Source organism: Argiope bruennichi, chromosome 2 (genome assembly GCF_947563725.1).
Source record: "Argiope bruennichi chromosome 2, qqArgBrue1.1, whole genome shotgun sequence".
Taxonomy (NCBI): domain Eukaryota; kingdom Metazoa; phylum Arthropoda; class Arachnida; order Araneae; family Araneidae; genus Argiope; species Argiope bruennichi.
The window spans coordinates 133391368-133407417 of record NC_079152.1 but is presented as its reverse complement, the minus strand read 5'-3'; the positions used below and the strand labels follow the sequence as shown (position 1 = coordinate 133407417).

The 16050-nt window shown below is 31.6% G+C and overlaps 1 protein-coding gene across 1 annotated transcript; it reads left to right on the top strand.

Annotated features, from left to right (window-relative positions):
* Positions 1 to 3779: 3779 nt before the first annotated feature.
* Positions 3780 to 5905, top strand: LOC129962344 (uncharacterized). Its single transcript, XM_056076091.1, has 3 exons — positions 3780 to 3826; positions 5488 to 5583; positions 5794 to 5905. The coding sequence occupies exons 1-3, from the start codon at positions 3780 to 3782 to the stop codon at positions 5903 to 5905; spliced, it is 255 nt and encodes an 84-aa protein (XP_055932066.1).
* The last annotated feature ends 10145 nt before the right edge of the window (positions 5906 to 16050 follow it).

Sequence of the window (16050 nt, the reverse complement as noted above, 5' to 3'; positions counted from 1 at the left end):
GCACTTTTAATCATTTTTTAAAAAAATTTTACAGCAGTATATATCAATAGTGAAGTGAAATAGATCGTTTTAATTGTTGTTCTTTGTATTTCGTTCAGGTTTTCTTCCCAATTTTGATGATGAAAATACAAAGATAAGAATTATTTTACTAATAAGTAGGTTTCGCTTTAAAGTATACTTTTAATGTACTTTTTGAAGTTTGTTATACTTACAATTAAGCTTTAACTTTTTAAGTTAGAAATGGCGAAATGTTTTGAAATTTCGTCCATTTTTAAACACGTTCTTTAATTAGACATAATTGGAAGCATAAAAATATTATCCTTCTTACCACTTTAAAATTGCTTTATTTCAGCGCAATGAATTTTTTTTTTTTTTTTTGTTGAATCAGATAAATTTTGATACAATAATCCTCTGAATTATTGCACAAATTATGAAAGCTATTCTGTATTACAGATAAAACTCAAAGTTGAATGATACTCTCACTTCACTAGGAAACTTTTGATATTAAGTGAACTTTTATGCGTTTTCACTTTTTCAAATTAAAATTCACATTTTAGGTGAAGTGGTAAAAAGTTTACGAAATGAATTGAACGGTGTAAGGCTTTTAAAATTATACGTTTTATCTGTCAATAAAGTTTAAAAATACTTTCTTGAGGAAGCCATCAAGAGTGAGCTACGTAACATATAATTAAAAGTTTTAGCTACTATTAATCCCTGCGAACTAGCTTGCAGCCAAAGACAACTTATGTCTACTAAAAATAAAGAACGTGTTTATTTGCTTATGTTGGTGCTCTACGGACTAGATCGTTTGACTTAGAGCTACAAAACTTGACACGCAAGAATTTTGGAGGGTGAGAATGTGCATTCCGAAATTATATTTTTTGAAATTTTAATTAATTGAAAATTAAGCGAGATTTTGCAGTTTTTCCCTGATAACAAAAATGATTTTTACATCATCTTAAAATTCAACTATCTTTTCAATGATAATTTTTGTAGTATATTTTTATTTTTAATAAATTTTCATGAAAACATTTTAAGTGCCTTTTAGAACTCAAAAACTCTAATTGTTTTTAGAGTTGCTGCTTATATTTCTTCCTGGCTTTTTAACTCATTGTTAATGAGAATTAAGATAATAGGATTAAAAAAAGAAAGTTCACTCATTTCTTCCTGTTGAGTAGGTTTGAGTTTAAAAGAATGTTTTTAATATACATCTCCCCCCCCCCTCCCGCTTAATTTTTTTATACTTGCCATTAAGATGTAACTTCAGAATCAAATAATGACAAAAAATATTTCAAAGTATACTCGTATTTAAGTGCCGTTGCTTTTTCTTGTAATATAGCTGGATGTACAAAGCTAAAGGCAAAAATTAAGGAAATACAACGCACAATGAACAGCCTGCTGTAAGGATCTAAATAAGTGAGTTAAATGTCAGTTAAAATTTTAAATTTAAAAATATTTTGCTCGGAAGAAACCATTTAATCTTAATATTTGAATGAAATTTTTAGCTTCTATAAATCCCAGCGAACCAATTTTTCGTCAGAAGTGACTAATGGTTTTTTTTAGATATTGTTCAAATCTATAATGTTGTTTCCCAGCACGATTAGATCAATCACTGTTTTACAATAAGCTCTGATAGATGCTGATCGGATGCCGGATCAGTGATCCCAGGGCTTGGCGACGAACTCTGCGACAAAATAGATACTACTAGAATCTTCAAGAATCTTGACGATATAGCCAATAGAAGCTGAGATATGCTTCATTGTTCCAGAACCTCCTATGCCTTGCTGCAGGAAACATAAAAGACCGGTATTTCAAGCCGAAGACAATCATGGAAAGAGGTTTAGAGTCTCATAGCGAGTCAATGGCGAATTAATTAAATCAGTCCAGCGAAGAGTAGGTATTATGTGGAGATCAAGCGATTGCTTAATTGAGCTGTGTGCGAGTCTTGGTGTTTATTGTAGAAGCAGCCTCGAGTCGTGTGAGGAGTAGCCAGTCGTGTAGTAGTGAGTCAGTAGTTGGATAAAGTTAAAGCGAGGAGAGAGTGGATAATTGTAGGCATTTGGAGAGACAGAGTAGCTACGTAGATTCCCTCCTTCTGCTGAATCCTGTTTTGCCGCTTTTTGTGCCATTTATTACAACCGATTACACCTTGTGGGCTACTGTTTGTTGTAGTGTTCTACTTGGTATTGTGTGTGTACGTGTATTTTGTTGGTGTATATTTGTTGTCTGTATATTCTTTTCTTCGTGTTAATAAAGTCATTGTTTACTACTAAGGCCTGTTGATAGTGTTACATCATACACCCACTACAAGAGAACCCGTTGACTTTACGGACTTAGTGGAGGAAGTTCTGTAACAATAGTATCTCAACTAATAATAAAGATTAATGAGATTGGCGCTCCGAAAGTCATACCATTTGATTTAGAGTATCAAACTTGGCACATATATTCTTTGAAGGGTAGGAAGGAGATCATCAGGATGATAATTTTTTTGTTGAAAATTTTATTAATTAAAAATTAAGCGAAATTGTAGAGCTTTTCCATGATAAATTCTGAAAAAATTAAGGAACAAAAGTTACTTTTACATAATTTGAAAATTCAAATAATGTCTTTTTAATAATACCAACTTTTTGCCGTATAAATTTTCCCACAATTTTTAAAAATATTTTATGAGCATTTTACAACATATTTAACCATTGCACTAAAATTCAAACCATTTGCTTTGTTCTGTCGAATATCAAATAGTGTACTTTTTTTCAACTCTCCGACACACAATTGACATTCTCGACCAAACATCTGGCCATTAAAGGCGGCTAGTCTAAAATAAATTTAAAATTAAATATAAAAATTATATAAGTACGATTCGCTGTATTGCTCCAATTTTCAAAATTTAGTTTATTATTAAAATTTATTCATTATTATTATTAAAAATATTTTCCCATAGTAACTAGAGTTTGTAACATTTTACTGCTAGAAAATCCAAAATTTTCAACCATTAAAATTTTTTTTTAAAAAATTATATAGTCTTTTTTTTTTAGTTCTTTCCAGAAGGATCTTGTGCCGATTTCTTAAATGTCGCAGATATTTTACAATTTGATTTCCTTCTTAATTATATTCTACTAAAATGAGCATTTCTTGAATATTTTGCGTAATATTTATAGTTCGGTTATGTGGGGGTTTGTGGCGTAAGAGCCAAATCTGTTTATATTACACCAAATAAATTTATTTTAAACTTTGACACCCCAACGGCTTGATGGTAAGGTCTAGGCTATGGGTCAACTGCTTCTTCCGAAGAATTGCAATGCAAAGGTGATTAATGCATTTAAAACTAATCGGGAACCAAATGCCGCCCCCTCTTCGTGGCTTTTGTCACAAAAGTTCAGAAAATAGACTGCCAGCCCAGGCCTTGTTCTATTCACTGAATTACGGTTCAAAATTACGAAATTTATTTCAAAATATCTCTAGCATTACTTCAAAACGAAACGTTAGTATGTTGTTGCTTATCCTCAAAATATCTGACATATATCAGATCAGCTCCAGTAGGTTGTTGACCACCAGAAAATCTATAACAATAAGGGGATCGAATGTTAAGTCTCTCTTAGGAAGTCCGATGCAACCCAGAATGTGATGCGGTGAAGATGGATGGTCACAGCGTTTTTTACAAGTGGGATGGTTTTTTCTACCACTTTCAAATGAAAGACACTTAAAGTAGCCAGTTTTTAGTCTAGCCAGACCAGTCTGGGAGCCACGGCATCATTTGATTTCCAGCAGAGTGCCAGGGGATGTTCCCGTGTCCCATTGGTGCGCAGGTGGAATACGCCATATTAAAGTGAGTTTAGATCTTACATTTGCGTATAGTTCTTGATAAGTAAGCGAAGAGCCAGTGGCCGTCTAATTCTCACTACCCTCTTTGGCCGATCTATCAACGACCTCATTACCATTTAGCGATAAGTGATGCGCGAGGATAGAAACTGGGACCTTTTGGTTCGCAGTCCAGTAACTAAACCATGGTACCAAAACAATTGTTCGGGTAGAAGAGCTGTTAACTGGCTTATATGCTATTCACCACAACCACTAATTGTTATGTGTGATGGGATCCATTGGAGGTGGATGTTGGGTTCTGAGTAGTATAACTAAACTAAGCAAAATGATACTTGTTTAAATCACTGATAAAAAGAAATTTTGAAAAACAACGATCACTGAATAATATTGATGTCACAATTCAAAAATTTTCAATTTTGATTGCTTTTTTCCAGAAGCAATACTTTCGAAAAACAGTTCACTTATAAGATTGAAAAACACTGTTTTGTTGTTTAAACAGACTTGAGCTGGACGTATTTCGCTAGTAAATGCTATTAATGTATTAACAATACAATGAAAACTCTAGTAGGTTGCTGTTCAGTGTCGTTTCGCCTATTTACCGATTTATTTTTACTAACCAAGATATTATATTTCCACTAATAATAAAAGAGAATGTGTATATAAGCGCTCTACAGATCAGATTATTTGACTAGAACTAACAAACGTGTTAAATATATAATTTGGAATGTAAAAATGTGCATTAGAAGCAATTTTTTGAAATTTTAATTTATTAAAACACAAGCGGAATACTTACCGCAATAACTTTCGAAAATATTATAACACAAAAGTTACATCACCTTAAAGAATCCTGCATAATCTAAAAATTCAATATGTATATATGTAATGATATTTTAAAATTTAATTCAATTCCAATTAATTTCCAAAGTTTATCTTAATTCAGCCCAAATTAACTTCGTTCTAAAATATTCTCTTATTTCCTGATCCCATTCCACTTCTTATATTTAATTAATTCAACAGAAACGCTGTGAAAATGCTTAAAGTTGCACTTTCACACGCTCCAAGCGAAGGAATAAAAAATGGCAGGCCCAGCACATTCTTCTAAAAGATCCTTATGATTCTCTTGCCAGTGATCGACAAGTGTAAATCCCTATCAGAATCTCATTGTATATAAGCAGTGGGGAAATTATTTTTCCTCTCTTTTACGCTAATCTGCTCGCTCTTGTATCGCGATATTAGCGGACGTATATTTTGTCCGTGCTGCTTGTGCCTCCCGGGATGCAAATAAAACGAAGTTAAAAATTCAGAATGTCTTCTCTCTCTTCTCGGCCACGCATCTGCCTCAAAAAATTAATATTATATTATATACTTTTTGATAACGGATTCTGAGATGACCACATTTTGAAGATTCCATCTCATTAAGCGGTGAGACGCGGAACGATATGAACGCATTTCACCGATGACGGAATTCACCTTTGACCTTGGATTTCCCCCATTAGATTCTTTTTATTTCAATTTTTTTCACGTATAAGTGAGTGTCGTGTCATTTCTGACAGCATTTTATTTTAGCTCAAAACTCCGTATTGATATGGCTAGTTCAAGTGGGAAAAAAGCTTTCAGTAGAGGTACGAAAAAAAATTATATATAATATAATTAAATATTGTGACCAAGAAGTAGAAAACGGGGAATAATTCCTGTTGCACATTTTTCGAAACGAGTCAGTCAAATTGCCAGCGCTTCTATTAGCACCATTAAGAAGATCCAAGGGTAAGTAAGAGATGAACTTCATCCAAACTTCGCTTCACCTAAAAATAAAAAAAAAATGAAAAGGGATGTTCTTGAAAAAACATCAATTGGCCAACTCGATTGTAGCATCATAAGACGAACTGTGCATGCTTTTTATGTCAAGGAAAGAAAAATCCTTTCTTTGAATAAACTGCTTACAGTTTTGAAAGAAACAATGAACTTTAAGTGAAGTAAGGAATATTTAAGGAAAAATCTACATAAAATTGGCTTTAAATGGAAAAGATGTCGGAATAAACGGAAAATATTAGTTGAACGCGAGGACATAATTTTAAAGAGAATTTAATATTTGCGAACCATAAAAAGATATCGCACAAAAAACAGACCAATAATTTATATTGATGAAACTTTGGTTGATAGTAACTTGACTTTTAATAAATGTTGGCAGTCGGAAAATGTGGATGGCATACTCCAAACAGGAAATGCTTCACGTCGCATTATTTTGCTGTGTGCTATATGGGATTTTTGCAAATGTGTGCTATATGGATTAAAGCAAATATCATCTATAAAGCCAGTAATACGAAAGGGGACTATCACGGAGAGATGAACTCGCAAATTTTTGAGAAGTGAGCGGGAGAAAAATTGATCCCTAATTTGCCAGAAAATGCCGTGGTTGTAATTGATAACGCGCCATATCATACTGTATAGGTTAGTCAAGTTCCAAATTCTAATAGCTGCAAAAGAGAAATTTAGATTGGCTGGCAGCAAATTCTATCATTCATTCACCTGATTCCTTAAAAATAGAATAACTACAACTTGTAAAATTAAATGCCGCCAAATTTAAGACTTATAGATTTGATATCATGTTACAAGAACACAGTTTTCAATAGGGATGACGAATATTTTACGAGCGGTTATTACGTAACCAATATCAAAAAGTCACAAATACAAGTGATCAATACTTTTCAAAGAGGAGTGTGATTCAAATCCTTGATACTATCTTACTGCCGATATTTCGATTATAGGTTTTGGATCACGATAGAAACTAACAATCGATACGATATCGCTGAAATTTACCGGAGCGGTGACTTCACTGGAAAGTAACAATCGATACGATCTGTCCAATGGAAGCTCTCGAACATAACATAAAAGGAGAAATCTGTGAATGGATTGAAAAGTGAACGGACTGGTTATTGGAATCATCGTATCACTGAATTGCATATCACTGAAATTTATCGGAGCGGTGACTTCACTGGAAAGTGTGAAGTCGCCACTCCACTTCATGAGAGTAACCGGTCTTACTGGTATTCGTATGTGGTGATGCGCTCACTGTTCCATACATTCCCTTTACTGCTGGCGCCATCTATTGGTAGAATATAGAACTAAAGTAAACAATTTAAAGAAATGACATTTATATTTAATTCAAATTTTCCAGAAAATGGTTTACTCCAATACAGAAATTAAATAGTTTCGAAAAAAATCAAATTTAAGAAGTAAGCTGAAATAGATAAATTAATTCAATCACACGTTACTTAAATTAGTAAATTAAGTATTAATTACAATTAATAAATTTTATATTTAATATTAAATAATAATTTTAAATTAATAATATGATTGAAATAACAGATATTTGGAACAAATATTTAAAAATAACAATAGCAAAATTATTTGTTATTCAAGAAATCGTGGATTATGCATCTCTAGTTTTCAAGCACTTTGCCTTCCACCATACCATTGCGACATCAATGCAATCGAGTGCATTTGGGCAGATAAAAAAGGACAAATTAGAGATATCAACCCATAGTCGACATGGAAATGAATAAATTACTCTCAGAAACAGAAGAGGCCATATATAAAACGTCTAATGATAGGTGGCAGTCTCATTGTTAGAATGTTGATAAACTTGAAATGAAATATTGAGAAAATGACACTATTACTGCAGAAATGTGCGAAATTATTCAAATTTCTTTAATAAATGAAGAAGAAAGTGATAGCAAGTGCGACAGCGAAACGACCCTTTGAGCGAAAAGTGAGAAAGACGATATTTAAAGGTAAAATTTTGCAAATCATTTCATGTAATGCATTTAAAAATAATATTTTTAAGTAGAAAAATCATTATTAATAAAGTTTTTTAAATATCAAAATATATAAAATATCACATATTTAAAAAAAAATAATATTTATAATATTTTTAAGATGTTCTACATTTACATTAATTCCTTAAATGAAAATAAAATGTTTTAAATAGAATAAACTCCCGATTGTCTGTTGCTGTTAATCTTAAAATATGGCCGAAAAAAATTCAAAAACATAAAAAAAGCATTTTAATATAATAAAGATCATTATTATTTTGTAAAAAAGTAATTACCAAATTTAAAGAACAGAAATTTTTCATTTATTCCTCATAATTTAATCTTTATGCCTCTTACATTAAATAAAAATTGCTCTGAAATATTTTACTGTGCAGTAATACCTATTTTTCTTCTGTATTACTTACTAATTGTCTGTAATATTTACGTATCATGAAACCGCAAGTAATCCGAGTTTCCGCAAGTTTCCACTCACCCTTATTTTGATGAATTAAACCCATCCTAATGCATGTACAAAAACGCGGAGGGTTTTACAATTTGTTGTCAAACAGTATATATATATATATATATATATATATATATATATATATATATATATATATGCAATGATATTTTAACTCTAATTTCAATTTAATTAATTTACAAAATTTTATCTTAATTTAGCCCATAGTAAGTTCATTCTCTTATTTCTTGATCCAATTCCACTTTCTCTACTTAATTCAAGAGAAGCTTTGTAAAATTGCTGAATCGGCTAAAAGCCTAACTTTCCCACACTCCGCGTGAAGGGCTAGAAAAATGTCCAGTAAGCACATTCTTTTTAAAACCTCCCTGTGTTTCCCCTGCCTTGTAGGTGCGTAGTAGATTTCAGTATAAGATATGTTTTTAAATAATATTAACAAAAAATTTGTGGTACTTACCAAGAAGGTTTAGTTCCAAAATCAAGCAGAGATTAAAAGCTTTTACTGATGTGCCCATTTTTAAATACTGATTTTCTTTCCTTTGATATAATTAAATGTATAGAGATATTGACAAAAAATTAAGGAAATACATAGAATGGAACGAAGTAAGGCTTCTAAAATGGATACAGTGAGCTATGTTATCAAAATTTAGAATTTAAAAATATTTTATTGAAGAAGTCATTAAGACAGTTACACAAAACATTAATTGAAATTTATAGCAGTCATTAATCCTGGCGAAAAAGGCGACAATTCTATAATGTGACATAATATAAAATACTTTAACATTTTATGAATTTGATTACGCATTGCCTCGTTTTTATTTTCATTATATTGTTCTTTTCTTTTTTCATCTCAAACATAGATTTTTTTTCTTTTCTATATTATAGAATCTGGCAAAGAGCAGCAGAGCCGGCCTTCTCTATGAAGGGGCCTGGGTGCAAGAAGCCATTAGAGGCCCTAATTTTTTTGTGAAGTAAAAAACACGAACACATAATATTAATGCATGATTTTGTTTTTGCTAATACACCAATTACTTCAGAAAAATACAATTTTTTGCAATTTCTTTTTCGATGCTTAATATAGCAAGTGCATTTAAACGTTCTAAACACATGCTTAACCGAAGGTAATTCTTTATTAATATTAATTTGCTGAAAGAGCGCTCAGAACTCGCTAAAGAAAAGTTTTAACACAGTTAATACATTTAGAAATAACTCATTACAATTATTATTTAGAATGTATTGCAATATGTCTTGTGCATTATTTACATCTTTTTAATTAAAAATCAAATCCCGTAGCAAACAAATTTCCTGGATTAGGTTTTCATCTACGTCTTTGTCATAAAACTTTACAAAGTTTTTGGAACATTTCTCTCATTCGTGTTTTTCTCAAGTTTTTTATATCAATGATTAATTTGAAATCAGAAATAATATTTGGTATACTTTTAAATCTATCTTCTATTTATACAATATTTGATATACTTTTAAATCTATCTTCTATTTATACAATAACAGTATCAATTACAGTGTTAAAAAAATAACACCTAAATTCCTCTACCAGGTATTTTATAACTTCGTTTTCTGCTAGTTCGGAATATAATCTTCTCCTTTTTCGAATTCATTTTACAGGAAAATGTTCTGAAATGTTCAAATTCCGTGCTAGCACTTTTGCTTCGTCTAAAAATGTGTAAAATTTTGGATTTTAGTTTAAATTTTATTGACTAAATTGAAAGCCGAGTCAAGAACAATTGTTTTTGCTTGAAATAGTTTATTGAAAGTATTAATTTTGGACACTATTGCAAATCATACTATTAAACATAAAATAAATGTCATTTCTTGTATTGAATCTAATAAACTTTTAGCTTCAGATACCGCTGTATTATTGTTACTTACATCAATAAATTCTTCTAGGGCATTACAATTTTTTTTAAACTGTGTATATGTTGCTTTAATCGATTCTATTTTGGCTTCCCAACGAGTGTCACATAATGGTTTAAGAGTAATATTTAAATGCTTTTGTAGTACTTTCCATCTTTTTTGTAGATGCAGAAAATAAGCAATATACGCGTTGCAATATCCCCCCAAAATTTTTTACAATATATACTGCTGAAAGCGGCATCACAGATTAATAAATTAAAGGAGTGTGATAGGCAAAGTACATAAATTGCATGCGGGTTTAGATAAAGTATTCTAGACGGTACACCTTTATATTTCCCTTTCATGTTGCTACCGTTATCGTATGCTTGCCTTCTACAATTCGTAATATCTAAATCAAGCCCGCATTATCTTTCCAATAGTTTTTGCTAGTCCTTCACCAGTCAGATCAGTTACTTCAATAAACCCTATAAATGACTCATTTGTAGTTAACTTTTTCTCTTTAAAATTTACATACCAATAATGATTAAAGTTTGTTCCTTATGGAAAATATCAGGACTACAATCCATTTGGATATTATAGTGCATGGCTGCTTTTATATCGTGTTTAATTTTGTTAAAGACTTCATTTCCAAACGCAGAAATAATTTGTATATTCTTGTGACCTATGTACTAAATGATGCATGATTCTATTTTTAGAATTTATTATTTGGTTTATATGATCCATTAGCACAGGGTCGTATTTACTTAATAATTCGATTAAACTTAAAAAATTTCCATTATGCGTACCTATTATTTAGTGGGTTCCTCGAAGTGGAAGATTATTACACGCTAAGAATAGAATCACATCTACAATTCTTTGAAATAGTAATTTGAGCCATGTCGTTTCCTTACTCATATTAACTTGATTTGTTTTATCAATAGTCGAACATAAATTTAGTCATTTTAGTAATTCTTTCCAAGCAGAAAACGAATTAAAAATACAACTAGAACGCTCATGATCTCGGATTACAGTTGATCGCTTTCTCCAGTTATTATAGCCACCTATAAATCGAGTAGATTGGTCATTTCTTTTGAAAAACAGTATTAAAAAAACGGAGTCTTGCGTCTTTTGAATAAATTAACCAGCTGCGAAGTTGAGTTTCACCATTTGGCATTTTTTTTTAAAGTAGTATGTAATAGAAAATGATCTACCTTCAGCATTTTTAGCAAAACCCCCTTTGTGCTGTACACATCTGATTTTAATACAAAACATTCTAAATTTACCAGTTATAATACTTGACCATAAACTAGGATCATTTATACTCTCTCGATAATATTTGTTATTGTCATTTTCGCCCTTATTTTCTGATTCAGTCACATTTGCATAAACATGCGATTTTTCAACCAATTTCACCGGGTCAACACTTTTATGGCTAGACTGTGTACTTTGCGCGGAACTTTCTTCCCCAGTTGAAGTTTGAATTGTAATATGTTTATATCTAACAGTATTAAGCAGTTTATAGCAAACTATTATAGGTGAGGTAAGTAATTGTAAATATACTTACCTTAATATTTTGCACACTTGCACAAGACTATGAACTTCGTATATTCACAAATCCGTCGACTGCTCCATTAGACTTTCCTTAATTCTTTTCGCCGATCATGGCCGGTGAAGCAGTAATGCAATGTACATTGCTGGGAGTTGATCATTTAATTTCTCTTCGTTTTACTTTTTTTTGAGCAACTTAATATAAACAAACTTACATAAATGAACGCATAAAAAATATTATATCAGATGTAGAAAAAAGTAAATAGCAGATGATTTGCAAGTCCATTTGAACGCTTGCGTCCATAAGCCGCGACACCGTGTCTTAAGATGTCTGAAGGAGATTTCTTTATTCATAAATGAACTATTCCCCCCTTTTCATAGGTACCACTGCGATCTTTGCCTAATAACGGCGTTAGTCGACGCTCAGCCAGCCACATGGAAATAAACTTGTATACTTTCAGTACATGTAATTCTGAAAGCTCTTATTGTTCAGAATACTATTTTAATTCTTAATTACGGTGGAGGCCGCCTCTGTCGCGGGGCCCCAATGCATAGCACCAGCCGCACCCTCCAGATGGCTGGAATTGAAGAGCAGACCTTTTTTCATTAAATGACTTACCTGTTTAATTTTGCAGAGTATAGTACAAAATTATTGGAAGAATAGAGGGAGAAAGATCATGCTGTGAGATAAAAAGATGTCAGCAGGAAAAGCGGTTAGTTTAGCTATATTAACATACCGTTTTAAAGCAACACTAGGACTATTTTGGGACGGACCTCGTCATTTTGAACCTCGGTCAGATGACGAGGACAACGGCTGAGCTTTCACTCACTCTCCAAACTTCCACACCACACTAGCGGGAGGACATTTGGCGCCGACATATTTAACGTGCACCAAACAAACTTACACGATGATTCTTCGGTGAAATCGGGTCTTGAACCTGAAACCCACCGGTTCCGAAACCGAGACCTTACAACCAGGCTACCGCGGACCGCGATAATTAATCCTTACCTATTCATAAAGGATTATGAATTAAAAATAATCGAAGCATACAATAATTTCTTTGTATCGTTCTACCACTAGCGGAAGAGAGATTATAAGAATACAAAATTCTTCCAAAGTAGTTTAATTAGAATAAAACGGCACAATTGTCAAAACTAGTAAAAAATTTTAAAAATAAAATTTAAATATCAACATTGCATAGCAAATTTTATTTTAAAAACTCCATTATAATGAAAATGGCCATTTTAATTTCTGTTTATTGTAACAAACTAAACTAAAATATTTCAATTTATTCAATAATGGGAATAACCTTTTCACGTTCTGTGATAGAAATTCGCGAAAGAATTTTATATACATGGTTTCTCAAAAGACAAAGAAAAAACTTTATTACAATAAAGAACATTATCGTTATATGTTATTGAACTATCTAAAAGGGTATTTTTTAAACATTCAATTTAATTTTTAAAATGTAATAATATTTGGCAATATAAATAATTAGTCAACGAAAATTATCATGTTAAATATAACACTTATGTCTTTATATTGTAAAGCTCCGCATTTTGGATCAAGAGTGCATAGTATAACGTTTTGGAGCGGTCCTTAGAATGGCATTGTCAAGAGGCTCAACAATGTTTTTGCTTTGAGATATCAAAGAAATTATTTAACTGTATTATTAACACAAAGGAATTATTTAAATAACTTTTTAAGAATATAAATTCACTCAATAGTAATTTAATTAGACCTCAGAATAAAATGACACATTTGTCAAAACTAAAGAGATTTTAAAAAAATAAAATTAAAATATTATAGTCTAGTAAATTTTTTTCTTTTAAAAAAAACCAACGGTAATGAAACCAGTCTTTTTAATTTCTGTTTATTGTTACGAACTAATCTAAAATGTTCCAACATCTATACTTATAATAAAGCTCAATGTGTGTGTGTGTGTGTGTTGGCGCTCTACAGGCCAGGTCATTTGACATACAGCTATCAAATTTGGTACATGTATACCTTAGAGGTCGGGAATGTGCACCTGGGGTCCCTTTTTTTGAATTTTTAATTAGAATTTTAATTATTAATTAAAAACTAACTTTCCCGCCAAAAAAATCTTCCATTTTCCCCACCGTCAACTTTTCCGCCAAAAAAAATCTTCCATTTTCTCCATCGCCAAATGAGTAAACCTTCAGTTTTTTTTCTCCCAACAGTAATGAGGCTAGGGTTAATATTTTTCGGCGGATTATTTCAAACTATTCTGTTTATTTTCTTAATGTTGGATGCATTTAAAATGAAACATTGTTAATTAATCCATGTTTCAGATTCATTCTGAAGTACTTTTGAATTAAAATAACACAGAATAAAGGAAATTAAAAATGTATAATCTGCATAGCGTTACCCCAACTGGCGTAGAAAAATTCACGCATTTGCGTTACCCAACTGGCGAAGAAAATTCACGCATGCGCATTGTTCTAATTGTTGTCATGACAACCATATCAACGGATGATTTAAATTATTTTTAGGTTAGTTGCATGCTTTTGTAAGTAAATCGCATTTATGTTAGTTATATATTTTTTGTATATGCTTATAGTTTTAAGTACATCGTTTTTTAAGTAGTTTTTTTAACCTGTTTTCAGTGATTTAAATTATTTTTAGGTTAGTTGCATGCTTTTGTAATTAAATTGTATTTATGTTAGTTATATATCTTTTTGTATATGCTTATAGTTTTAACTACATCGTTTTTTAAGAAGTTTTTTTAAACCTGTTTTCGACCGATTATTTTAAACGATTCATTTTATTTTCTTAGTGTTTGATGTATTTAAAATGAAACATTGTTCATTAATCGATGTGTTCATGATGAATCTGAGAAAATTTTGTTGACAAATTCTTGAAATATTACATAAATTAAGAAAGATATTCTTTAGTGCCCATAAAGTTTAAACGCTCAGTGACTCTGTTATCAGTAATCATATTATTAAAAAAAAATGCTTTGTTTCAGTAAAAAATATTATTATATTAATTGCAGATTAATCATTTACACTTTAATTTAAAGCATAAATTCTACGAGAGGTAACAGAAAATGAGAGAGATACATATTACGTTATGACTGAAGGCCTTTATAATATTATGAGTGAATTATATGACTATCAAAATTTGAAGTTTTAAAATATTTTGATGAAGAATCTATTAAAGTTGGAATTGCGTAAAATATTTAATGGTACGACCGGAGTTTAACCCCTGCGTGGCACAATTTTTAAAAATCACCAACAACGGTCTTGCGAAATGTTCAAAAGCAAAGGAGCAGATATTCAATTATAGTGCATAATAAAGATTGTCAGCTTTGGCGCGTTATCGCAACTGGGCGAAGAAGGGGGTTAAGCTCCGGTTCAACCTATTTAATTATTAAAATTTAAATGAACATTAAGATTGGCGAACCGGCTGGTCGCCAAAGGCGGCTAGTATCTAATAAAGTTAATTACATTTTTATGTGCAGAAACAAAAGGGGAGTTCAAAATAAGGGAGGGGCTCTCTTTTTTGCCTTTGTTAGATTTACAATCCAATATGACCATGGTTCAAATTATGAGGTCCGTCCCAAAATAGCCCTATTGTTAATTTAAAACGGGACGTTAATATAACTAAACTAAAAAAAAGAATCTCTCATAACGCTGCTGAAACAAACTAGATAAAAGATAAACAGAGTCCTGCTATATTTCAATGGCAGAAGATAAATCCTCGGTACCACCGAGTATATCGTCGACGTAAAAATTCTGGCCAGCAGCAGCGGCTAATGGATAATTGTCCTGCTCATCACAGCTTATTTGATTTAGTACACTGGTCGCCAAGTAAGGAGCGCATTTGGTTCCGTAGGTAACAGTGAGCAACTTAAATACACGTAATTTCTCTTCCTTTAAATCCTTCCATAAAATACATTGTAAATCACACTGATCTGGATTTATCCAAATTTGACGATACATCTTTTTTTTATATCGGCGGTGAAAACTACGGAATGTTTTCGAAACCGCAACAAAATAGCGAACAAATCATCTTGGACAACAGATCCCGAATACAAATTATCATTAAGCGATTGTCCTGATGACGTTGCCTTTGATGTGTTAAAAACAACGCGTAATTTTGTAGTACTATTTTCTGGCCTAAAAACGCCATGATGAGGCATATGTACCTTGGAGTTGCCTGCATATGCCCCAAATTCTCATACTCAGTTAAAAATTCCCTGTATAGTTGCATATACTCTGGTTCTCTCTTCAAACGTTGCCAAAGTGAATTAAATCTTTTAGTAGCAATGTGTTTTGACTCACCTAAACATGGGGAGGGTCCATTTTATACGGCATTTTAACGACATATCTTCCATAGCCATTTCTGAAATATGTTTCCATGAAATGATCTTCACATATTAAACTCTCATCATTTTGTAATTTACTCCCCTCAACAATTTCCCAAAATTTCCTTAAATTTGCATCCAAATCTTCTATTATCAACCCACAATGAACAGTAGTTTCGCTTTCGATTGGAACACTTCCGGTAGCAACAAA